This window comes from Carassius auratus, chromosome 4 (assembly GCF_003368295.1).
Source record: "Carassius auratus strain Wakin chromosome 4, ASM336829v1, whole genome shotgun sequence".
Taxonomy (NCBI): Eukaryota; Metazoa; Chordata; class Actinopteri; order Cypriniformes; family Cyprinidae; genus Carassius; species Carassius auratus.
Window position 1 is genome coordinate 11,138,322 of NC_039246.1, and position 25,417 is coordinate 11,163,738.

Here is a 25,417-nt window from a genome sequence, read left to right on the forward strand (position 1 = left end):
ACAAACCCTGAAGCACACAGGACTTAGTTCACACACTCTACTATTTTTGTCATCTAAAGCCTCCTCTAGCATAGAGAGCATAGCCTTAGGTAATATAGATATTACTTCAGGTGGGGGGAAAAGAAGGAATCTTTATCAATAATGCAGGTTAAGTTGACTCAGTGGGGCTTTTTGAAGAAGAGATGTTTGTCCAGTATCATGGAAACAGAGACAGGTCATTCCTGTTTTTTTGGTGTTGTAGAGAGGTCTGTTTTATATTAGCCACCTCTCTTGAGACTTCTGGTTATTTAGCGCACTTACCCCTAATCAGATCCATACTCACCCCAGTAGGGGAGCCAGTTAACATATGAGCCCTATATAGTAATCAACAGCCTGTCAGGCTTATGGGAGGAAAGCAGGCTTCATGTGAACGGAGGAAGTCCCTCTTGGACTTTTGGACAGCTGTGAAAACTGATGGTTTGTCCTTTATGGGTTACTGAGAACACTGAATCAAACTGTCTCTCACAGTAGCAATACAGTTCTGTCCAACCAACACACTGTAATATGCTATAGTTAGTAGCAAGCAGCCTTGTACTTAGCTACATTCTTCTTTTATTATATTTTATTTTGTATATAACCTCTGAAACCAGATCTATTCCATCACATAAACCAGAAACTCATTCAGCTTTCCTTCATGTTATGATTTTCAATCTTTGCTCAAGAATTTATGTTGCATGGTCTAGTCCGGATGCAGTGGATACAAGAAGCATTAAATAGGGGTTTATCTTGGTTTAGAGCAAAAACTGGTTCCTACAAAGATAGATCTAGTGCCAATGCCATGCCTTAAGGTTCCGAAAACCTCTCTCTTTTTGTCTGCGCTTCCTTTCAGGCTAAGCCAGATCAGAAACAGATGCAACAATAAGAGGCATCCCTTCTTAGACATAATTTCATCTTGGTGTAGTGTCAAGCATCCGTTCTTCCATCTGCTCCTGAGGGTTGAGCATCGGCTTGTGTTTTAGTGCTTGTTATGGAAAGATAAATCTTAAGGTCAGAGTTTTAATTTGCTCCACTGGCAAAGTCCAAACAACTGCTCATGAAGATACTGACGTAAAGTGGATTTTATGTTACAGTATGTAGATGCATGATGAAACTTAGATTTAACATCTTTCACACCCATCAAAATTTTCCCATCTACTGTGGGATTCGCTCTCATGTTGCTCAAGCAGATGTGAGTACATGAGTTTTAGATCATGCTTTGATGTGCAATGTTCTCCTACACCACCCACCGAAAACACTGATGTCCAAAGAAAAGAGACAGAAAGGGGCGTGAATGAAAGTCTGCACATGGTTACAACTTCAAATACAACTTATTTTTCATTAACGTCTAAACAAGTGTAGGTGCTCTAACCTCAAAACATAGTCATACGCCCAGAATCCTTATTAGGACAGCGGAGACTAGTCCAAAGCTATTATAAATCCTGATTAATCAGGTATGCACTGCCTCTGAACATGTGTTGAGGTCTGACCTCTGCCCTCTCACTAACCGCTGGCAGGAGTTGACATTCACATTTGCAGTAAAAACTCCTCAATTTTTGTTATCCATCCCCTTAGTCCATGAGAAAACTCCAGGAGGTTTATTAATCACAATATTGACATATTTCTTCATGCATTTCAGTATGGTCTGGCTTTCCTGCTCAAACGAGAATCTAGATTCTCTTAAAAAACAAATGCTCGCTATTGATCCTTGTCCAAAACAAACAATAAGCCTAAAGGCATAAAATATAGGATAGTCCTTCTCCAGGCAGTGATGCAAGAACAGGAGTGTTACAGTAGTTTCCATTTGCCAAAGCGAAAAAGAAAACATAATGGAGATTCTTCAAGCAGCATGATACCAGGCCTTTTTGAAAATGTTCTGCTTCAGCTGGGTTTTGCTTGGATGGATAGAAATCCTTAGGAGGCAGTATGCAAGAACAGAAAAATCAAACACTTGTGCCTCTTCCCCAAAAGCAGCTAAACAAACCCCACAGACCGAACACAGTATGGGTCGGTGTTCACTCAGTGCTTCAAACTAAATATTAGCAAAAACATCTTCAAACAAAGCAGAAAATATAATGGTTTAAAAGATGAGGTTAACTCTGAAAATAAACAATGTTTGGTGAGTTCCTTCCCACAGAGTCCACAGAAGCCTGGCTAAAATCGAATGGTACATAGATGATGCAGGAACAAAAATCCTATTCTGAGCCAACGGAGCAGTTAAAAAAAAGAAGAATTGCACAATGACTGAAAGAAAAACATTGAACAGGTGGCATTTTAAGACTGGCCCAGGGATCCTCAAAAACTACTCTTCAATCCACCATTCTAACAGATGTAAACAAAGGAAAATGCTCTCATTGGACAATTAACCTTGGTCTGCTGCAGTTCATCTTAATAACAACATTATGCTTCATGTAACACAGTATCAGGATCAATATCAGAACATTGTCCACAAACTCATGACAAATGAACATACCAGCCATATCAGGATGTTACCAGTTGAAATTTATCATGCAATGCTCACAGGAAACCTGAGAATACACTCAGGTGATATCTGAAAGGGCATGTTCTTGCAGTGAGGACTCACGTTATTTTCACTCAGCAGCAGTTTCACTCAGGCGATTAAAAGGTGAGGTAAACCATGCATGCATTGATGTCATACTCGGATGATTAGTGACACATACAGTTACACTTCCCAGTGTTATGCATTCATTCATGGTTTCATAGGTGTCCTATGATTCACGCAAACACAAAACAATGACATGACAAAGAATATCATAGCTTATAGAATATCCTAGGTTTCTGACCTTTGCAGCCTATTTCCTTGTTTTTCGCTTTCTTTTGTAAGAGTGCATCTTCTAATTAGACATATACTTCAGACTAAAGAAGCTCTTGACTACCTGCTTTTCCTCTCTACACTTACAGGGAGGCTGGAGGAGGCTCAAGTCTTTGGCAGTGAATGACCCCCAACCGAGAGGTGAACAGAGCACAGGGGTTTTTCACAGAATTCCACCTTAGACACACACAATGCGCTGTAAGTATGTGAATGGAGTGTCCTTCAGACATACAAACTCTAGATTGTGTTTCTAGGATTTTATTTTTTTTCATTGTGTTGTCTCAAGAATGATAAATTGGGGGCTAATGAAGGTCATTTTGATAACAAAAACAATGATACATTAATAAAGACTTACATTTCGTCTTTTAACCTATGAATCTGTCAGCGGGAATATTTCTTATCTAAGCACATACTTTCCAGACTAGCATCACTAACTCCCTAGTGCTGAAGACATTTGTGGTTACTTGATAGTTTTACAGGTCTAGCTCTCATATGAGGCCTTTTAGAATAAAAGGTATTTTGGATTTATTCAAAAATATTATACAATTGCAGATCCCTATTTATTTATATTGAGTTTTTTTGCTCTAATGTCTCCTATCTGGCTCAGCTCCCAGTCCACATGGATCTGCAGACTGTTAAAAGATGATCTCAATCTTTAACACAAGCTTTATCTCTAACAATTATACTACCACCTATTGGACAGTTTTAGCACAACAGTAACAGGTATGCAGACTTGACATTTCCACAGCAGCTCAGTTTAGTAATGCAGGCTACAAGCACGAAAAGTATTTAGACACGTAAGCCACAGTCTAATTCTGTAATAATAGCTGGCATTATTTGTTTGCAAATGTTTTTTTTTCTTCTAATGCAATATGTGTGGCACTGCTCTAATGTCTAAGTACTCAGGGAAACCATGCAGATATATTACTGACAGCTTCCCAGCCGCAGTGGTTGGATCATAATGAGCAAATAGCCATGTAAATAATTCAACAGGAGAACAAGACTGATAGTGATGGTGAGTGGAGGACAGTGATGTCATCTTATGGCAGGTGGTCATTTCCTCTGAAAGGCACATTTGTCATGGGGAGCATCACGTGGATCACAGCTCAAACAAACACCTACTGTATTTATATTTCAAAGCCTGGAGTTTAAGCAGATACGTGCAAAAGTGAGAGTAAATGATACGTGACAACATGCGACACCTCCTTTTTCAGCGTCAGGTTTTAATTAAAAATGAAATATGACTGACTCTCCAACTTATTTCAGAGAGAACTGGCGTGTTACAGAAGAATCCTGGTTATGTGGGTCAGGCTTCACTTTTTTGGTAAAAACATCTGTATGTTTACAAATTCTTTTGGTGTGTCTCCGTGACCGCATGTTTAGATTTAAGTATTAGAATACATTGTTCTTAATGTGAGTACAACTACAAAAATGTAGTATGCGTGCACTCTTTCTTTGCTCAGAATGAGCTTAAGCTATCTGATTTGTTTAGGAGAGCCTGTGAAAGTCCCATGGTATCCACCTGAGAGGAAGCAAGAAAAGTGAGAAAAGGTCAAACTACGATGGGAACAACAAAGGTGGACACAGACCCACAAAAAAGTTATTCATCTCATTTCTGTTTTATCGACCGACCACCCAGAGGTCACTTACCATCTGGTGCATATTGCGGACAAAAAATGGCAAGCTCTTTCTTTAATTATCAAGTTCTGGTCTGACTGTCTGTCTGCTACACAGTTCCACAGAATCGGCGTGCAAATGCTTTTACTAGTCTGCTGGGAAAACAAAAGGTTATTTTTGCAAAGTAGTACAAGCTACTACAAAGAACAACCTGCAGATACTGGATTTGGCAGTTTGACATGAGTTATCTGGAATAAATTCTGTACTGTTTTTGCTTAGTAATAGTCCCAATTGGATATCCCTGTGCATAACTGAGTGCCTGATTAATTGGTAGCTTACTTTTGGATAGACAGAAATTTGGATTACTGTCACACATGTGGGCGGTTCTAGACCAGAAACATTGCAAAAGGACAAGGCACAATCAGATAACTGACATAAACTGTACGCAGAGTAGAATAGAAAACAAACACTGTGACTCAACTCAACAAAGTGGAAAAGACAAAAAAAGGTGAATGTTTCCTTTCCTGCTCCACAAGCTCTTAGGAGTCTATCGGTCTTTGTGTTGACTGGGATGCGGCTTGCATGACATTAGCGCTAATAGGGACGAAGCGTACGCATATATTTGCCTGACCCAGAGAAAGGTGGAGAGAGAGAGATAGACTGAGAGGAGAAAGAGAGAGGAAGTGAGAGAATGAAAGGGCACATGAGGATAGAAGCTGGTGGATTTGAAGAGTCTGGGCCCAAAAAGAAAGAACGGGGACATGGAGAGGCCTGACTCTCCTGAGGCTTTCCAGAAAGCACACTGATTCTTTGAGAAGAGCCTCTGCCACTCTGCACGTACACCCAGAGCCTCTCCAGCCGCCTGGCTTCAGTGTGGGAGCAGAGAAGAAAGAGAACGAGGAAAAGAGAGACAGCGAGAAGGAGAGCAAGGCCAGGGAGGGAGGGTGTGAGGAAGGGAGGCAGAGAAAGGATGAAAGAGCGACATTTGTTGCTGTGCAGATGGGTGAAATTTCACGTCGCTGGCAGTGCGATATATCCCAGATTTCTGATCGGACAGGGGGCCGTGAATACACATTGTGGATATTATGAATACCATCATTCATGCTGTATCACTCCATCTGGATTCAGACAAACAGAGAAGTGTCTGAAAAGGCTTTTTCTGATGAATGAGGTCTGTGATGAGACACGGTTTGAGTTTGTATAGTAATGCTGTATGTAAAAAGCGTTCGTTTACATGTTCAAATGCGCATGCTAGTGTGGTCAAAGTGTGCGTTTGCAGAGCACTTAGGTCTGGTTTCAAACTAATTCAAGAAAAATGGAACTAATTATGGTCTGTTTTCGCAACTGACTCACTTGAACTGAACTTATTCAGGCAGCAAAACCTCTCTGTGCTAATTGAATCAGAGAGGTTTTTCAACTCTGGCAAAAACCAAGTCAGACAGTGCATGAGAACAATTATACAATCTACACTGATTTTTACTAGCTTCAGTTCAAACAATCCACAAACAGTGAGATGATGACAGTTAGCATTCATATCTAATCTTTCAGAGGATAATTAGTCTATGAACACAGCACAGGAAAAGGACTGTCTGCATCAGCACTCCTATATTGTCTGTGACCTCTACATGGCTCTTCCTGAAGTCATGCTCATCACCCCCTGCATGTTTCAGTGGTGCTATCCTCCAGCGTGCACACACAACTTATCACTGTGACACTGTATCAACATGGAGCCATTGTCCTCCATCTTTGTCTGTGGGGATGTCAGACTGATGTCTTTTCATCTTCTGAAAGTGATCTGATTTACTCCAATTTACTCCATCAGCTGCTATTTAGAGAGTTCCATGTTGCATTTGAATATCAAAGCCCATGAGAAGGTGGCCAGACACTTTAAATGCCATTTTGCCCAGCACTTTTGTTAGGGAATGTGACCACTGAAGTGTTGATGACAAAATGAACGAGCTAGGAGAAACAAAGCCTGCTTTGTGCGGCACGACAATCACATGCACACACACAAAATACAAGAAACACCATTACTTTCTGAATCCAAAGATAGGCAAACTTTTGACTACTGCACTTGAATTCTGGGTCAAGTCCAAGATTTACAGATGTGTCAATATGGATAACATTACTGTTGCGGACACAATAATATCCTCAGGACTCAGCACAGAACCTTGAGTGCCAAAAGTATTATTAAACAACAAACAACATTTCAGTCACTAATGGTTTTCAAAAGGCTCCTCTCACTGAAACAGCATTTGAGGTTCATGGATAGGGTTTCCCACCATTTCCCTCACATTCTGCTCCCAAGATGTGATCTCACATGTGAAGTTAAAATCTCTCCCTGCGGTCTTTTCTATTTTTAAGACACTGTGCCCACTTTCAGGGATAAACTACATCACTTATATCTGTAAATCAAGAGGGACAGACACAATAACAATCAGAGACCTTCAACTGCACCATAAGAGCTGTCTGATTGGCTGGTTTTGTGTGAAAGTACAAGAGCAGCCTATTATTCAACACACCACTAATTTTCCCGAAGCTGCCAGAAATTCAAAAGACCCACCAGATCCAAGGGGCACCAGTATAAAGGCCAATAACTATCCGTGTTAATTAATGTGCTTGTTCACTACAGAAACGACCTTGTTAACATCTATTTCCATCAGTACCATTGAGATATTTGCCAAGGACCATGAATAAGTTGGTCGGGCATTCTCGTTTCCCTTAAAATTGAGACGAGATAAATGGGAAGGCTTTTTACGTAACTTTACCAACACATAAAAAGGCCTTCCTTTGTGAGGATACATGGAGTCAAACAAATCTGCAAGCCTTTTTAGCACCAACCACCGTCAAGATTGCATTTTCTTTCTCTTTTTAACTAATACAATTCAGCTAAAAAGAACAGTCAACAAAATAAAAACTTGATGTCATGTAACATCCACAGGCATAATCACACAATGACTGACTCTTTGTGTTTTGCTAATCTGCATGTTTTCTGAAAGTCTGTTTACATAAGGGACATAGAGGGTAAGAAAATAATCTACTATCACGAAAAAAAAAAACACCTGCATCTCAAGCACTGTAAGAAAGAGCCAGGACATGTTGCTATGGCGAGAAGCTCTGTGATTTATTTACTTTTTTTTTTTTTGCAAAGGCAGCTAGAAATTCCCACAACTTGTCTATATTGTTGTTTTACCAATTTCAAGTGTTTTAAACAAAACACCACTCATATCAACACAAATGATACACTTTTTTACGGTCATTTTCCATCAAGAAGTGTAGACACATTCAAGGTTATTTCTCTTTCTATGTGCACAAATCAATGAATTTTACACACTGTGAAAATTTGAAAACATCTGGAAGAAAAGCATTTCCAGACCACAAGTCCTCATAAATTTAGAGTAAAGTCTTGGCTCATAACTTAAACTGAGTCCTACTTTTCTACCTGAGTCCTGCTCTGGTGGATTCAAATGAATGTGATTTATGAAAAGGATTCATATTTAAAATGTATTCAATAAACATTCAGTGACAAAATTGTTTCAAGTGTGTAACAATCCAAGATTATTTTATAAATTGATGGGAGATTCATCATGATAATGAAAGTTATCATGTAGATCAATTTTAAAGTGTCTAAATCAAACTTCATAAAGGATAAAGTGGAGTTACATCTTTTATTAGATGCTGTGACATAAGTTAAACTCTAGTTATGCAGGTACAGTTTCATTTATATGCTAAGTTGGTAAAAGTGACATGAGGAAAGTCCAAGATCAGTGTCTGATAGTAAGAAAATGAATCCACAAAGTGAACATTGTGAACCAGTCCATTGTGAACAAATGGCAGTCAATATAAATCACAGCACAATGAAGATACCTTGTACAGTCAGTAAAGAATGACTGAATGAATTTTCCCCTTCGGTTGCTCAGTGCTTTGATTTATCTTGCTTCTTGTGGAGCTAGTCAAGACAGTAGATAAGATAAGCAATTGAGGCAAATGTCTGTTATTGTAGAGACCTTACAGAGCAGACTCCACTGCATTCATGATAAGCATGAAGTCATAAACTGTTGCAAAAAAAACAGGCTGCACAAGGTTAGTTCAAAAGGGCTTAATTTTTTATCAAAGAAATGTAATCTTGTATCACAAGAGTGGTTACATTCATAAATTCATTAATTGTGTTCCACTAATTCATATATGCACACCTGTTGCTTAACACAATGAATGCAAAATATTACGTATCTCTACTAAATCAGGAGACATTTTAAAAAATGCCATGACAAATTTTTCCTCTCTCTTTGGAAGAAGAGAAGTTCTTTAAAGTTTCAAAGACTGAAGTCTCAAATCCAAAGAGATATTCTTTATAAAAGTTGCACATTATGTGGAAAATAATGTTTTTTTAACCTTAAACCGCATAAACACATTTCATTAAACCAAATAATTTTCTTTTACTGTACAGTTCCTCATTTATCTCCAGGTCTCCTACCAGCCCCCCCCCCCCCCCCCCCCCTCTTACCTGAAGGCCATGTACCAAAACCTAAATCCAACCCACCTCTCAACCGGTGCAGTCACCTCAGAAAGCAGATGTTATGTCACATATCTGATGAGCCTTATTTTCATATGGCATTTTTCTCTTACAGTGTTACAGGTACACTCAAAAAAATGCTGGGTTGTTTCTGTAAACAAATTGTTGGGTTGATTGTGCTGGGTCAAAAAGTTGGGTTGTTTGGGGTACTGTAAACACATTATTGGGTTGCTCATGCTGGGTAAAATGATTTGTAACGGGGTCATTCACAAATAAACAGTTGGTTGGGTTATTTTGACCCAGCAACTGGTTTATTACTTTTTCATTATTTGCGGAACTTTCTGGATTCTTCACTTCTGACTGGAGGAGGCACGCATTCGGAGCGGGCAGTGTTTTATGGTAAGTTAATATGAATGTTTACATATATTTTTAATAAGTTGTGGTAACAGCAAGCTAATTTCACTGTTTAACATACAGTCTTTGATGTGGAAGTGTGAGGGGTAACGTATTTATTCTGTGAAACATTAAATAGACACTGCTAGCCGGTTAGATTTTTTGACAAAATGCAGCATCCTTAAATCCTTAGTTGTAAACCAGCTAGACTATATATGCAGCCTTTTTGAAATATGCTGTTTAAATTGTAAATTAACCACGTAATTATTATCGTATTCATTGTGGACGTTGCGTATTTAAAAGTGAGGAAAGCGTTTTGTATGAAATCCATAGGCCTACAAGCGCAGTAAGTTAGTCCCTCACAGGGCTCGTACGTAAATCGGCGGGAAATAGCGAGTGAGTTGTGTGTGGAAAGTCTGCTGTATTTTAGAAATACTCGTCAGAAAAAGCAACTGGTAAGTTCCAGCACAGTCTGCGTGTGTCTTCTGTAAAGTCTCTGTCGGACTCTGAGCCAGAATCGTTTTTGCCCAAAAAAAAAAGAAAAAAAAAAAGGTTTTTATATGATTTACGTTCAATCTTTACAAACAGCGTCAGAGGAAAGGAGAAATAAATCGATTTCATGTTAAGCGTTTTCTCGCCCTGAAATCAAATTACAAGTTGTTAAGATTTTAGGTGCTAAGACTATAATTTAGTAACGTTATTAAGACAGTGGTCATCGGCCGAGTGTGCGGGAAGAATTTCTGAGGCCAATAATGTTTTTTGCTATATTCACAAGAGCGCCATCTTTGCCATCACACGGGAGGCTGTGACGAATAGACATGCATCTCTAAAAGCAAGTTGTACTGCTATTTACTGTGTTCTGCTGAAAAACTCAAAAATATCTGTCTGAGAAAATTCAATAAAACTCCCCAGTCAATATGAGCTGTGGAAAAATAGATCTAGGAGTTATATACAGCTTTTTTTTTTTTTTTACTGCGGATGCCATTAAAACACGGTGAGTTTATCCTTTACAGCTTTGCTTTTATACTTGTCATGGCACTGCTCTGAATGAAGTCTTATAAACTAACAGATGACACCGATTTAAAAACGGATATGACCGTGGGCCGAAATGTCAGAAATGTTTAGAGGGCAACGATGTATTAAAAGCAGACGTCAACGTTTTAAAAACGATCCCCTTTTACACGGATCTGCGAAAATGATTTAAAAGGCTGTATGCATGCCAGGTCAGTAGTTGGCGATGTCACTTCGTCAAGAAACTCCCCATGTGAACACGTAATTATCAGATAATTATGCGCTGAACGTTTTTATTGATATGGAGGGAGACAGCAACGTTACTGAGTAAAGGCATCGTTTTCAAAACTTTGCACTTTGAAATCCGGTTTCAAAAGCTTAAGTTTAAACTCAAAATTCCAGGACCAAAACACACTGTTGTGTAAATGAACAGCCAAAACGCATAAAAAGTTTTCATTTTCAGTTGAAAACAGTGTAATGCAAGTTACTTACAGAATTTGAAAGCTAATGTCAAAATAATGAATAGAAACTGCCTAAATTCAGCAGTTAGGCTATGTGAAATTCTAATTTAACTTACTTACAAATTTCATTTTAGTGACTGCTGCCACTCATGGACACGTTTGTGAGAGGAAAATTGTCTGAATGGCAGCTTGAAAATCTTATAGACACCTTTAAAGGTAAGTTGGTTTTTGCATATTGCGATGGTTTGCGATAACTGCATGATTTAAATACTTTACAGGTAAGGTTAGCTTTGTCAGGTTTGCTTTTATGTACTGCAACAGTAAAACATGGCTGTGCTGCTTTCTCTTCCCAGAAATAATGTGAAACATGTATGTTGGTAATATAATTTTAATTGTTTAGGCTAATATAATTTAAATCATACCACACAATTTAGCTGTAAGTTATTGCATATCATATTTTTCTTCAATATTGTGCAGCCCTAGTGGTTACAATTTAGAGTAATTTAATAATATATATCCAGCTGGTTGATATCACAAAATAAAACCGAGGAGTGGTCTTGTATCACCCTGAAAATGTTTTGAAATATGTTTTTTAAATCCCCTGCAATCAGGGATACAATGATAGTGACAGCTTTGTTTTATTGTTTACGATCTATAGACATGCTAGTGTGCTGCAGTTAGGCCTGTCACGATAACAAATTTTTCTGGATGATAAATTGTCCAAGAAATTATTGCGATAAACGGTAATATTGTCGTTCTGAGACCATTTTCATCTAATATAATGATAATGGCATAAAAATGAAGGTACACCTTGTCAAAGATCTATAAACTTTTATTTCTAAAGAATATTAAACATTGAAAACGGAAAACATTTTAAATATCCACAAAAAATTAACAAAACAACAAACAAATAAATAAACAATAAAAGCAATGGACTCTCAGTGTCTGTTAACAAAAAAAAAATCACTTGAATAAATACCAAAAACGGATGTAATGGATGTAAACAAAATTGCACTTAAACATTCCATAACAGGCAAAACTACCAGTTAGGACCTTTGTAAACCACTTAAAAAAGCTGATTGAATTTCTACTCGTTGAATTTACGAGTAGCCATATCACACCATTTTGCACTGTCCTCCTGTTACTTTGTTGACTAAACAAACGCTCGAGTGATTGTGTACTGTCAGGAAGACGAAGACGCACTTTATTGCGTGTATATGCTACGCACTGAAAATACTTGGTTAGGATTAGGGGTGAGGAGTGCGTGTGTATTACACGCCATAAAATTGCGTATCATATGCACGCAAAAACTATTTTTGCCGTATAAATGGCACGACAAATAACATTTGTGGTATAGATACGCATTTTCATGAGATCGGGCTCGCTGTCGCGTTTGGGTTTGAAACCAATTCCATCTTTTTCTTTTTTTTCTTCCTCCAACTCACAACTAGCGTCTTCTCTCTCTCCCGGCAGTCGCCGGACTCGCCGCAAGCAGTCCCGCTGGTGCTTTCCCATACAAAGACCATGTGACTGACAACAAGCGCCGCCTCCCCACACAAAGACCATGCAACTGACAAGAGAGTTTACACCTCATATACGCAAAGGAACCGAGAGTGGTCCTTAAATCTCTTTGGTAGAGAGAGAGAGAGAGACGAGGAAAACAAACAAGCATGCAAATGGAATTATCGCGGCCGGAAAAATTATCGAGCTAATTTTTTTTTATCGTGCGATCAATTGATTTATTGACTATCGCAACAGGCCTAGCTGCAGTTTACATTTGGTTTACATTACCACCAGGGAAGCAAGTGTAGGAAGTTGATGATGTGATTCTGTTGCAGTTTTTTTTTTTTTTTTGCTGCTTATTGGCTAACATAATCTGTTCCTACTATTTTCTATGTTGCCTTTTTGACTTTCAGACCAGGAAGTGGATGAGGAGAGTTTCCGTTTGCTGGATGATAATGCAATCGCCTGCCTTATTCCTAAAATAGGACAGCGTGTCAGATTTCAGAAAAATCACAAGGAACTTGTGAGTAAAATGCAGTAGTAGGTTTTATTTGAAGCAAGTCAGTTTCTGTTCTTATCCAGACACCACTCTGTTTTAGACTTTTCCTTTGTATAATATTACTGACCAGGTGGATAGTGGTGGGGTGAGCATTGTAAGAACTGTTGTCCTACGAACATAGCTTAATAATGCCATATACATGCTTCCACTGCAAACAAGTAATACCCGGTCATGCAAAAGGTCTGTTTATTCACCTGAGAGCAGTGCATGGGATAAATTATGCTTCAACATTCTTTCAGTGCTGCGAAGATGGTTGCAGGCGGACTTTTAGATACATTCGATCTTTCCGAAGGCATCTTCTTCAGCATTCTGTCCCAGAAAAGCATTACCGTCCAGAACAGCATTTCGGGGGGAGCACAGGAGCATCTGTGCAGGGCCTCTCACGTACCATAAATGCAGAAATGCAGAATGCAGAAATTGCAGATTTAGAGACACCAACTCAAGAAAACAAAGATGATGATTACTGGGATGAGTTGGAACCAGAAACCATAACAGAGCGGATAGCTCTGTTTTTAGCCACCCTTAAATCAAAATCAGCTCAGACCTACAGTACAGTTAGCTTTGTTGTCCAACAGACATCAAGCTTGATTTCAGACATTGTTGGTTCACTTCAGAGTAAGACTTTGTCTCTGTTTGAAAAATTAGGTCATAAGGATGATTCAGGGGTCCAAAAACTTGCCTGTGATTTTGAAGAAGCTAAAAGTCCTTTCAAAGGATTAGAATCAGACTTTAAACAGATGCAGTATTTTACAAAGTCAGGCAACTTCATTCACCCGATAGAGGAGGCTTTGCCTGGAGTCTCCTATGTGCAGAGAAGGGACTCTGCTACTGGGACAGTACGACAAGTTGCGGTTCAAGATGTGTTTTATCGCGTCCCACTGAAACCCCTTTTGACTAAACTGCTTGAGCTCCCTGGCATTTTGGATGCCATCTTTACTTGGCAGCAAAGAGAAAATGGAGTCCTTTTAGACTTTTATGATGGTGAGTATTGCAAACAGCATCCTCTCTTATCCAGCAAAGTGTCTGTTCCACTTCTTTTGTACAATGACGACTGTGAAACAGTCAACCCACTTGGTTCAAAAGTTGTGGTGCACAAGTTGGGGTTTCTTTACTTCACAATTAAGAGTCTGCCCCCAGAGTTTCTGTCAAAACTTTCATCACATTTTCTGGTTGCAGTTTACAAATCAGATGATGCCAAAACATATGGTATTGATAGTGTTCTGCTCCCAGTCATAGAGGAACTGAAGGATCTTGAGGTCAATGGTATAACCCTCAACACACCACACTTCAAGGGTGAAATGCGGTTTTCAGTTGCCCAGTTGTGTGGGGACAATCTTGGCTTAAATGCCATTCTTGGATTTACAGAGAGTTTCTCAGGTAATTACTTCTGTCGCATTTGCAAGGCACACAAAACCACTACAAGGGCACAGACAAAAGAGGATGTTTCTCTGCTGAGAAATAAAACAAACCATGCTGAAGATGTTCATCTTGCCAACTTGTCAGAAACAGGTGTTAAGAGAGACAGTATTCTGAATAATCTGTGCTACTTCAATGTGACACACAACCAGGTTGCAGATGTCATGCATGACTTGTTGGAAGGGGTGGGACCATATGAGTTGAAGTTAATACAGAGTATTAACTTCAACTCACTGATTGAGGACAAACACCTCACCCTTGAAAAACTCAACTTCCGAATCACAAGTTTTGATTATGGCTTTCCTGATCTGAAGAACAAGCCATCTGTAATTGGTAGGCATGAACTTAAAAATCCTGAAGGAGCAATGCATCAGTCTGCAGCCCAAACATGGTGTCTCCTCAGGTTATTGCCGTGTATGATTGGAGACCTCATACCTGAAGAAAACGAGCACTGGGAACTCTTGCTTCTCCTTCTGGAATGCATGGAATTGATTTTCTCGCCATCTCTCACACCAGAAGCTGCAGTTTACTTGGCTGCCATCATAGATGAGCATCACTCTCTGTTTCTTGAGCTGTACCCTAATTTGCATCTTCGTCCGAAGCACCATTTTATGGTCCACTATCCTAATGCAATTTTGAAGTTAGGACCCCTGATACAGTTCTGGTCTATGCGATTTGAGGCTAAACATGGCTTTTTTAAACGCATCAGCCATGTCACCTGTAACTTCAAAAATATCTGCAAGACCATGGCATTTCGACATCAGATGATGCAGTGCTACTCCCTTCTTTCTGGTTCTGTGTTCAAAAGTGAAACAGAAGTTGGCCCAGGTCACAGCACTTTGCTTGCTGTAATGGATGGTTTTGGTGATGTACAAAGTGGACTTGAAGATTTCCCACCTTTTACAGAAACTTTTATTCCAGCTTGGATAAGGGTAAATGGTACACAGTACAAGCCTGGCATGACAGTATTTCTGTCCTACACTGCTGATGGTGAGCCCCAGTTTGGTCTTGTGAAAAAGATTCTAGTCTTGGATCACTCAGTCAAGCTTGTAGTCCAAAAGTGGGATACAGTAGGTTTCGAGAGGCATTTTTTTGCCTACGGTGTAATAACAACCACTAATGTGTTTGCTGTTGATCTTAGTTCTCTCCTGGACCATCACCCTCTGCATGCAGTGCAGTCCTACAGAGACAATGACATTTGCTTATATGTTTCACTTAGATACAGAATCTTTTAAGATTCTGTGTTTGCTGAAGAAAGGTATGTAAGCTTGCATCTATGCTCATTAAAGGGATGGTTCGGAGTAAAATCAACCTAGGGTCCTTTGCACCATGACCTCGAGCCAAACACCAAACCCCCCCCAACCACCAGAAGCCTTTTTTTCCTTGGTCGAACATTATTAAAGTTAGTGCTATTTAGAGAGATCAGCCAGATGGCTTAGTGCAGGCGCTAATGGAACCAATGCTGTATCTGGTAAACTTCTACAGTAGTACAAATAGGTTCTGTACTCATAAAATGAGGCATTGGAAAGTTTGTAAGTACATCAGGAGTTTATTTAAATAACACTTGCCTAAAGGCTCATGCTACCGCTAACCCGGACGTCGAGGTCACTTCCGTGATTTGGGAAAAGCCTGTAAAATCCTGGCAGAAAGCGATGCATAAGGATCTAGTGTAACGACGCCCAGTTCCAGGAATGCACTAATATTTTGTTGGTGGTACCAGTTTGCAACAATTATTACTTAACAAACTGGTACTACCAACAAAATATTAGTGCATTCCTGGAACTGGCGTCGTTACACTACATCCTTCTGCATCGATTTCTGCCAGGCGGTAGCATGAGCCTTTAGGCAAGTGTTATTTAAATAAACTCCTGATGTACTTACAAACTTTCCAATGCCTCATTTTATGAGTACAGAACCCATTTGTACTACTGTATAAGTTTGGTACCATTCCGGGCATTATTAGTGGGGTAATTCACCAGATACAGCCTTGGATCCATTAGCGCCTGCACTGAGCCATCTGGCTGATATCTAAAAAAAAAGATCTAACTTTATTAATGTTCGACCAAGGGAAAAAAGGCTTCTGGTGGGGGATGGGGGGGGGGGGGGTGTTTGGCTCGAGGTCATGGTGCAAAGGACCCTAGGTTGATTTTACTCCGAACCATCCCTTTAACTACCTCTGTTTTTTATAACCTTTATCTGTTATGTACAGGTTTGTTTTCAACAGTTTAGGAATTTAAGTATTTGAATTGGTAAGTATTCTGGTAAGTGTTAATTTAAAGCAGTAGTTATCTTCCTTTTTCTGGCATGTCCCCCTGCAGAAGTCATTGTTGGGATTTTCATGATTTATTTTAACTGTTCTGTTTCTTAGACAGAATGATTGTAGAGAATTGTTGTTCATTTTTGACCTAATGATCTTGAGATCTGCAGTTGTTTAGAAACATTACAAGAGACATTACTAATTTGTGTGCATCTATGATCCTCTTTCTCAGATCTGCATTGAACTCCTTGGACTTTCCCCAAACAAAGCCTTTTTATTCTGACAGAGAGAAGCTAGCTACCAGTTGTAGTTAATCATGATAAATATTAGGATGTTGAGAAACTTTGGCCTTGACATGTTCAATATTTTTGAAACTTTCAGTTATAATGATTTAAATTTGAGTAGATAATTGTATATTTTTGACCCTGTATTGATTTCAGAAGAACAGAAGATATTTTTTATTGTAACTAAAGTTGTATGTTCTACAATCATTCTGCCCCAGTAAAATAGCAGTTAAAAAACATGAAAGCCCAGTATTGCCATTGCATTCATGTCTACAATGAGTGTATAAATGTCTGAACTGTAACTATCTAGTTTGCCAGTCTCAGCAACCCGCCAACAGAGAGTAACAGTTCGGTAGAATTAGGAGAGATGGAGATGGTAGAACAAACCCCGACCCCAAATCCTCTCACCGTGGCTCTGCAACTTTATCCAGCATTTGTAAGTATTGACTTTATTTACATTTGTATTGGGTATTGACCAAATATGTAACAATGAAACTGAAAAGGAACTGCTTTTACAATTGCTCAAAGTTATTTGAATATATTACAAAATGCAAAAAGTCCTCACAGAGAAGGTTATGTTGCTCTTTCGTTGTGATTCTATTTTTTTTATAGGAAATTCGTCAGATATTGCAACGTTCCCTTGAAGGGAAATCAATAGTAAAGAGTTTGGATGAAATGCAATCTATTACCACCAAACAGAGGAGGCTACTTGTAAGAATCCTTATATCCCACTTGCTGGAAACAAATGGGGAAATGTGAGTGAGCTATATTTAAATTAGCATGCGAACACCAGCAGCTACTAAGTGCTTAGAAGACATAATTGGCCATTCTCATTATTTAGCGTTTAAACATGAAAATACCAAGATTACTTCTAATTATAAAATGGTTAGTTCCAGTCCTTGATTCTGACTGGTCAATAGCAGTGTTTTATTTACGATAAAGCATGGCTATGACCGCTTCACCCAATGGTTCTGTGTATCACTGCATAACATCCTTAGCAACCACTCTTTGCAACATAAACATATCTTCTCAATTGATATTGTTCATTGAAGCTTACTGTATTATGTAGAAGAGTAATGTGAGAGAGACATCGGCTGAAGGGGTTACTTTGCTTCGCGTACCTAACAACCCCCTTCAACCGTGACTTATTCACGAGACAGGACTAGCATCGAGTACCTAATTACTTATGTGAAGCCTGAGTAAGATCATACTGGCCTCTGCAAAAGCCTACCATATTGCCCCTTTTTTGACAACTTCATCAACTTCTGTTGTTTACATAACAGGCCATCCTCAGACACAAAGAAAGGACTTGCCATGGCTTTGGTGTATGAATTTCCATGCCTAAAGGATGATACAGGCACTAGCTACGTAAGTAAAACCCGCTTTACATAAAAGGATGTATTTATTTATTAATTTATTATTTATTGTTATTTGTTTACTAACTTTATGTTTGTTTAATTATTATGGTGGGAGGGGTTATTCTGGGGACAAAAGTTATAACTTTAATTGTATGAAGTTTTTTGTTACTGTTTTGGAAAAATGTACAAGTAAATATATAAATAAAAAAAATAATAATATATAAATATATATATATATATATATATATATATATATACACAGTATACATATTAGGGCTGGGTGATTTAAGTTATTGAGCAAGTACATAACATTAGTGTTGAAAACTGTCTCTTTACTTTACCCTGATTTTGCAATAATAAGTTCATAATAATGATTTATAATTAGAGCTGTTGGGTTTGATCTTGTGGGAAATGTCAGTTTGACTCTCTACTTTTTTCCTCTTATTGAAAGTCGTGAAAACAGTTTTACTTTTGATATTTGAGCAAATGGGAACGTAAAAATATATTTAATGTAGCCTCTCATTCACCGCTATAGAAATTAACCCAACTATGACGACTTCCGCTTCTGAGAAACCTGGATATGTGAAAACGGTCTATATTGACACAAACAATATTTATGGCTCCCTAAAATCCCTTTCAGTCATCTCTTGTACAAAACTATGCTTCACCCAATCCTGGTCACTTTAAGCTGAATTTATTCTAATGTTACAGGGAGCTTGGTACACACCTGGACGTAAACACAGGCCTGCTACAGGTTTCCTTGAAGAGCGTCTGCGGAATGTTAGGAAACGGATGAGAAAGTTAAAGCAACCTGATCACCTAGAACCACAGCAGGACCATATCATCTCTACACCAGGTAATGGATCGTAATTTTCAATCAATTCTAGGTCTCTGAAAGGATTAGTCAAGCAGGTGTTATTAAAATTAATCATACAGTTGTTATAAAGGGAACTTTTTTTATACCAGGCTGTTAACAGCTTTATTTCTGCTGTAAGTGGCCATTTGGCACTTAAGCCCAAATTATAGTTCTCCTGAACATGACAGTCCGCTCACCGTTCACACAGGTGCCAGATTTTTCTGCTCACACAGACAAACATGCATACACAAGGTTGACCGTGACAGTGAGCACCCTATAGTGGTCAGAAATTGCTTAATGCAGATTAAAAAAACAGGCAGCATTAGCCAATAGCCAAGTTTCCATCCGGTTTTTAACGCTGTTTTGTTATTGACAAAGTAAATATGCACAAAAAAAGCTTGTGAAATTTGTTGTCACAAATTTTATGCTTGCACTTTATCATTCTTATTTAACAGAATGTGGAGTGCCTCTCGAAAAAGTTCAGGAGATGGTTGAGTGGTTGAAGGTCCACAAATATCCCATCTCTGAAGTCGAAAATTATATGAAGGAAACGGCTGTTTACAGAGGCAAGTGGATCCGCAACAATGGGTCTAAAAGCATTGCGGAAGTTTTGAAGGAGTTCCCCAGGCTTGTAGACAATCCTGGCATGGTAAGAATTATTTTTGTTGATTTTTATTATTATTTTATTAATTATTTTGGTTTTATTGAAGACATTTGAGAAGTGAGCATCCTGGTTATTTAACTTTGAACATCTTTTTTGGACTTTGATTGCTGATTTGTTGTCATGGCACAAATAGCCAGATTATAAATTGACCTTTATGATTATAGCCTGATGTGTTGTAGGTACTCATGTAACATTTGGCAAATTTGGACTATACAAAAGGAGAAGAAGGGTAAATTCATATCCAGTGCACTGATTAAAGGCGACTTCTCTTACTAACTGTACTGTTACTCTGAACTGACTACTTCACTGATCTAACTAAAATACTTGACTATTAACACCTAAGTTACAACCTTTATTAAAGGAAAAACCTGAATCCATGACTCCTACAAGTGAGGGGATGTGGGGGAATTTTTGCAGGCATGGTTTTGGTCCACTTATCTTCTTAGAGCAGGGGTCTCCAATCCATGTTCCTGGAGGTCCACAGAGTTTAGCTACAACCTACTCCAACATTAATGCCTGTATGTTTCTAGCAGTGCCAAAACACATTCAGTGGGTCAAAGTTGTTTTGAGTGATCACCTTTATCATAAAACATTTTTATCCTCCTGGAAGTGGTCTCTTCCACGAGGACAATGCCACCTCAATGGTTTAAATTAAATGCTGAATGGTTTAATCTATATCCAACTGAACACCTGTGGGAGATTTTAGACCAGCACTGTCTAACAAGCTTTTCTTCACCATCATCAAATCACCAAAAGATTTAATATCTTTTAGAAGAAGGATGTTTCATCTCTGTAAAAGAAATTCAAAAACTTGTCAGCTGTTCTGGTGGCATTTGAAGTACCAAAACTGTACTTTACTTTACTTTACTTTACTTTACTTAACTTAAGACATTTTATGTTGGTTTTTCCTTTAATTTCTAACTGATAATCTGTCAAATTAACATATTTTAGTACTTTGCACTTTCCTAACAGGTACTTTCTGCAAGCACATATTTTTTAACCGTATTGTTCTAGTTACATGTGTTTTCTATGTTTTCAAAATGTATCAGATTTCACAAGATTTCTGTATCCTGTATCCTGATGCAGCGAGGAAACTGTTTGAAAACTGGACCACGATAAGTGAAAGAATTCTTCCATATGCCCAGCGAGAGGGTAAACTGCCCTCAGTACTGGGTGACATGACACCAGGTAAGCTATTTCTTCTAATGTTATAATTTTGTCATAATTTTGTTTTTGTTCACCTACCTAAAGCATTTCAGCCTTCCATGAAGTAGCTCTAAAAACAATGTCTTTTTTTTTATTCACCATGTAGTCTTCAATACGATCCTTGCTGTTACGTCTCCTCTACTTCTCTGTCTACCACCACTGTTGCAGTTTCAAACTTATATCATTCATAGCCTATATTTAGCACAAAAATTCTAAATAGTCCCCATAAATTTAGAAACTTGATGCGGGTATTCTTAGTCAGTCAGTCATTTTACAATGATAAAATTAAATTAAAAAAGCTTAAATATCGCTTGCTTGTTTTGCATTCTTTTTAAAAGCAAGCTTTCCAATGAACACCATATATAAGACTTTTTTTATATAAAAGAATCAACACTCTTGGTTATAGGGCTGTAAAATCGATTAATCGCATTTAACATAAAAGTCTGTGTTAAAATAATGTATGTGTGTGTATGTTATATTTAGCACCCATAATATACACAAACATATATTATGTTACACATACATTCCTTGGACCACTTTTGATAGATACTGACCACTGCTGACCAGGAACACACCTCAAGTGCTGCAGTTTTGGAGATGCTCTGACTCAGTCGTCTAGCCATCACGATTTGGCCCTTGTCAAACTCGCTCAAATCCTTACACTTGCCCATTTTTCCTGCTTCCAACACATCAACTTTGAGGACAGAATGTTCACTTGCTGCCTAATATATCCCACCCACTAACAGGTTCTGTTATGAAGAGATAATCAGTGTTAAGAAAAGTCAGAAATGCTACTTTAGAAATATGAATTGTTATATACAGCATACTATATAAATGTTAATGCAACTTTATGTATTTTGGTCAAATTGTTTAGCTGCTAAAGAGGAGACAGCTTTGAAGGTCCTGCCAACTCTGCTTCCCCCATCCATCTACAGGATAGGAGGAAAGGTCTTCAGACCCACCACAGAAGAGGCCCAGAAGTCATTTATTGACATGCAACCTGTAAGTTTGCTTTAGTGTTTCTACTTCAATAAGGGTGGACGTTTGCACTGTTTGATATGCTTGATAACTATGAAAGTAATTCAGAGTTACAATATTGATAATTTATAGAGCCCGACCGATATGGATTTTTGGGGGCCGATGCCGATATTAACTCGAAAAGAGCCGATTTATAAGCCGATATTTTGATTTTGAAAATAAACTGGATATTAGACCCATTTCCTATAAACTGCACTTACACAACATTCAATAGCAAAATATCTGCCTGTTCTATGTATGTGGGCTGTATAAACCATTTTCCAGAAGGGATTTATGTAAAAAAAAATGAATAAACAATTGCACATCAAAAGTATATATTTTTTAATGATCAAAAAACAGTCTGGTTTTAAACATTTAACACTTTTACTTTCTTCCAGTTGAAGCTGGTTTTAACAGTCTGTGTGTGTACTGTAAATAAATTATAATACTAAAGTTAAAGTATTTGCAGAAGTAGTCCCACACTTTGCTGCTACAGCATTCACCTTTTTCAGCCATCTGTAGGCAGAAAGAGAGACAGAGAATGAACAAGCATGTGTATTAATAATATCACCATGTATCATTAGTTACTCATGTCATCATTAGAATTATAATAATAATAAACAGGGATCTCCTACATAGGCAAAAATGAGAAAAAAATATATATATATATTTTATTTGTCAAGCAATAGGTATTACCTACTTATATTTAACTATATTATTTCAACATTTCCGTTATGTCTGTAAAGCTGCTTTGAAACAATATGTAAAAAAAAAAATAAATAAATACACATTCACAACGGACCCGTATATCTTCTCCTCTTCTCTTGTGCAGTCTGAATCAAAACATCGTTATGCGCTGGCGAACGTAAAGTTAGCCTAATGTTACCGGAAGATTACGGATTCAATTCGAAGTTGAATGGTTAACGTTAGTGCCATGAACACACCGCTGTCAATTTTGAGAAGAACCACCTTCAAACAAGTTAATAGCAAGCATTTAAGGGGCCTGCTAAAAAGGAAGCTATATTAGCGTTAGAGTAACGTAACCAGCCTGAATTCACCAAATTGTGCTCTGGACCTGAGGGTAGCCTCTTCTTCCTTGCTTCTCTCTTAATTTTCATCAGCAGGACTAGCGCTATCGCTCGCTTCTTACAACAGGACAGATACATGTTTGCTGCTGACCGAAAGGAGGAACAACAGACTATGAAAGAGCTCCCGCTTAAAGTTTTTAAAACTCCGCCAACACCATAGCGCAGCGCAAATTGCGTTGTATCTGAAGGGCAACGCTAAACCCAGCGGCCAAGTGCTGTGCATACCGCGTCCTGTGTGAAAGGACCATTACGCGGTCATTATGTGGGAAACACACCGCAATAGAATAAGACTAAGTTAAATGCTAACGTTATAGTTTGACCTCTTATTAACGTTCGCGCTCTTCCACTGATAAACATGGTATTAGCTTTGTGGCTAATCTAATATAGCAATGCATTAGCGGCTGTAAGTGATGTTGCAGAATATTTAGAAGTGATAATGATAGGACCGTTAGCTAGAACTACCACACCGTTTTTATATACAGTGTATGAACGAAATCTACAATCATTTCACATGAGGAACGACAGACTCACCTGGGACAGACTCACCATCGCTTTCTTCTGTAGTGAATTTCTGGCGCTGTTGTCAACTCTGGAGTTGCAGACCGCCCTCTGGTGGGCAAACTATGCAACACTCATAACATGAGTGTAGCATGAGACTCCGTTTCTCATATTCCATCGGCCGTTATAAACGCCGATGCCGATTTAAATGCAATTAGCTCATATCGGCCGATAATATCGGCCGGCCGATATATCGGTCGGGCCCTAATAATTTACAATATTTATAATTTTATATATTTATAAAGCTGCAGTCCATAACCTTTTTTTTTGTGTGTGTTCAAAATTTACAAATAGTATATAATGAGTGAGTACATCATGAATCCATTTTCCAAATCGTGTTTTTGTCTTATCCTGAATCACTAACGGTACACCTATATAATAAGTCTTTATATTCAGACTATTTTAGACTGGCGGAGGAGCACAGTACCTGTGTGACTCGTCATAGACATAAAAAGAGAGAAGTAACTCCAGTTACAATGTTCTTCCGCAAAACGCATGCAGTTCTGTTTATTAACCGCTAGAGCACCAAAAGTTATGGACTGCAGCTTTACCCAACAAAAGTTAAGGAAAGCTGCAATTCGTAACTTTTTTTGGATACAAATTTTTACAAAAATCTGTTATTGAGCAAGTACATGAAAGATCAGTGTCCTTTCCCAGTGTCCTAGTCACCTTAAAGGATTAGTTCTCCCCAAAATGAAAATGTCCTAATAATTTACTCACCAAAATGCCATCCAAGATATCCATGTCTTTCTTTCCTCAGTGCGAGAGAAATTATGTTTTTTGAGGAAAACATTTCTGGATTTTACTTCTAACAATGGACTTCATTGGTGACCATTCTTTTTTAAGTCCAAATCAATGCAGTTTCAAAAGTCTTTGAAGTGTTTAAACGGGCTGTACACGATCAGAGCTGAAGAAGAGGTTGTTATCTAGTGAAACGATAGGTCATTTTAAATTTTATTTTATAATTTATAGACTTTTTACCTTCAATAGTTCGGACTGAGCTGATCAACAAACGGACAGGGAATTACGTCATCATGTTGAAAGGTCACGCCTACTATTCATATTCATCAGAATGTTATTAATTTACTATTCATATTATACTTTTTTTAATGCCTAAATGTTGATAATATTAGTCCAAATTATTCTTTTATTAACATTACTATAAATATGTAAATACACATTTTGTCATATTTGGTAATGTTTGCAATACAATTTTTTTTATATTTCCACCAAAAAAGCTTAACTAGCATGTCAGTTATATTGCAGCACTCTAAGTTATTGTGTGTAATCAACAGGTTGGGACCAACATGGTTGAATATTTAAACCATGAGCTGACTGGAGCATTGCTGCACATTCTGTGCCTCAGTGATGAGACAAGGGGGACATCACAGACCTTTGCCATTATTCCAGGCCACGCCATTGAGACTGAGTCTTTGTTGGAGGCGGTTGATCTTTGCTTTAAAGCTTTTTTTGTTTTTGATGTTCAGTACACCAAGCAGTGTCTCCCCACCTGGGAGTTTCTCCAGCATGCTGTATATAAAATTGAAGGAAAAGAGTCCTCCGCTGTAAAGTTTTTGAGGACAACAGTGGTTTCAGGCCCACATGATATGTAGATGATTTTATGTATTTTGTTGCTGTTCTTAAATCAACACATCTTAATAAATTAAATTGTAATCAAATGAGAGTTCAAATTAGTTGTTTAATGACTTTTAAAGCCTGAATATTTGGACAGATTTACATTTGTTATAAAGTCTGTGGGGAAGGGTGAATGTCAGAGGGTGTGTGGGTGTATACAAACAAAGTATTAA

General features: G+C 38.2%; 2 protein-coding genes across 2 annotated transcripts; both read left to right on the forward strand.

The window, feature by feature from the left end:
* The first annotated feature begins 9,106 nt into the window (after positions 1–9,106).
* Positions 9,107–15,556, forward strand: LOC113056617 (uncharacterized). Its single transcript, XM_026223390.1, has 4 exons — positions 9,107–9,377; positions 10,978–11,059; positions 12,760–15,381; positions 15,463–15,556. Exons 3-4 carry the CDS (start codon positions 13,034–13,036, stop codon positions 15,554–15,556), a joined length of 2,442 nt encoding a protein of 813 aa, XP_026079175.1. The 5' UTR covers positions 9,107–9,377; positions 10,978–11,059; positions 12,760–13,033.
* Positions 15,557–16,669: 1,113 nt separating this feature from the next.
* Positions 16,670–25,298, forward strand: LOC113056206 (uncharacterized). Its single transcript, XM_026222806.1, has 8 exons — positions 16,670–17,298; positions 17,475–17,617; positions 18,146–18,230; positions 18,932–19,076; positions 19,532–19,725; positions 20,790–20,928; positions 21,821–21,948; positions 24,905–25,298. Exons 1-8 carry the CDS (start codon positions 17,230–17,232, stop codon positions 25,220–25,222), a joined length of 1,221 nt encoding a protein of 406 aa, XP_026078591.1. The 5' UTR covers positions 16,670–17,229; the 3' UTR covers positions 25,223–25,298.
* Positions 25,299–25,417: the final 119 nt, after the last annotated feature.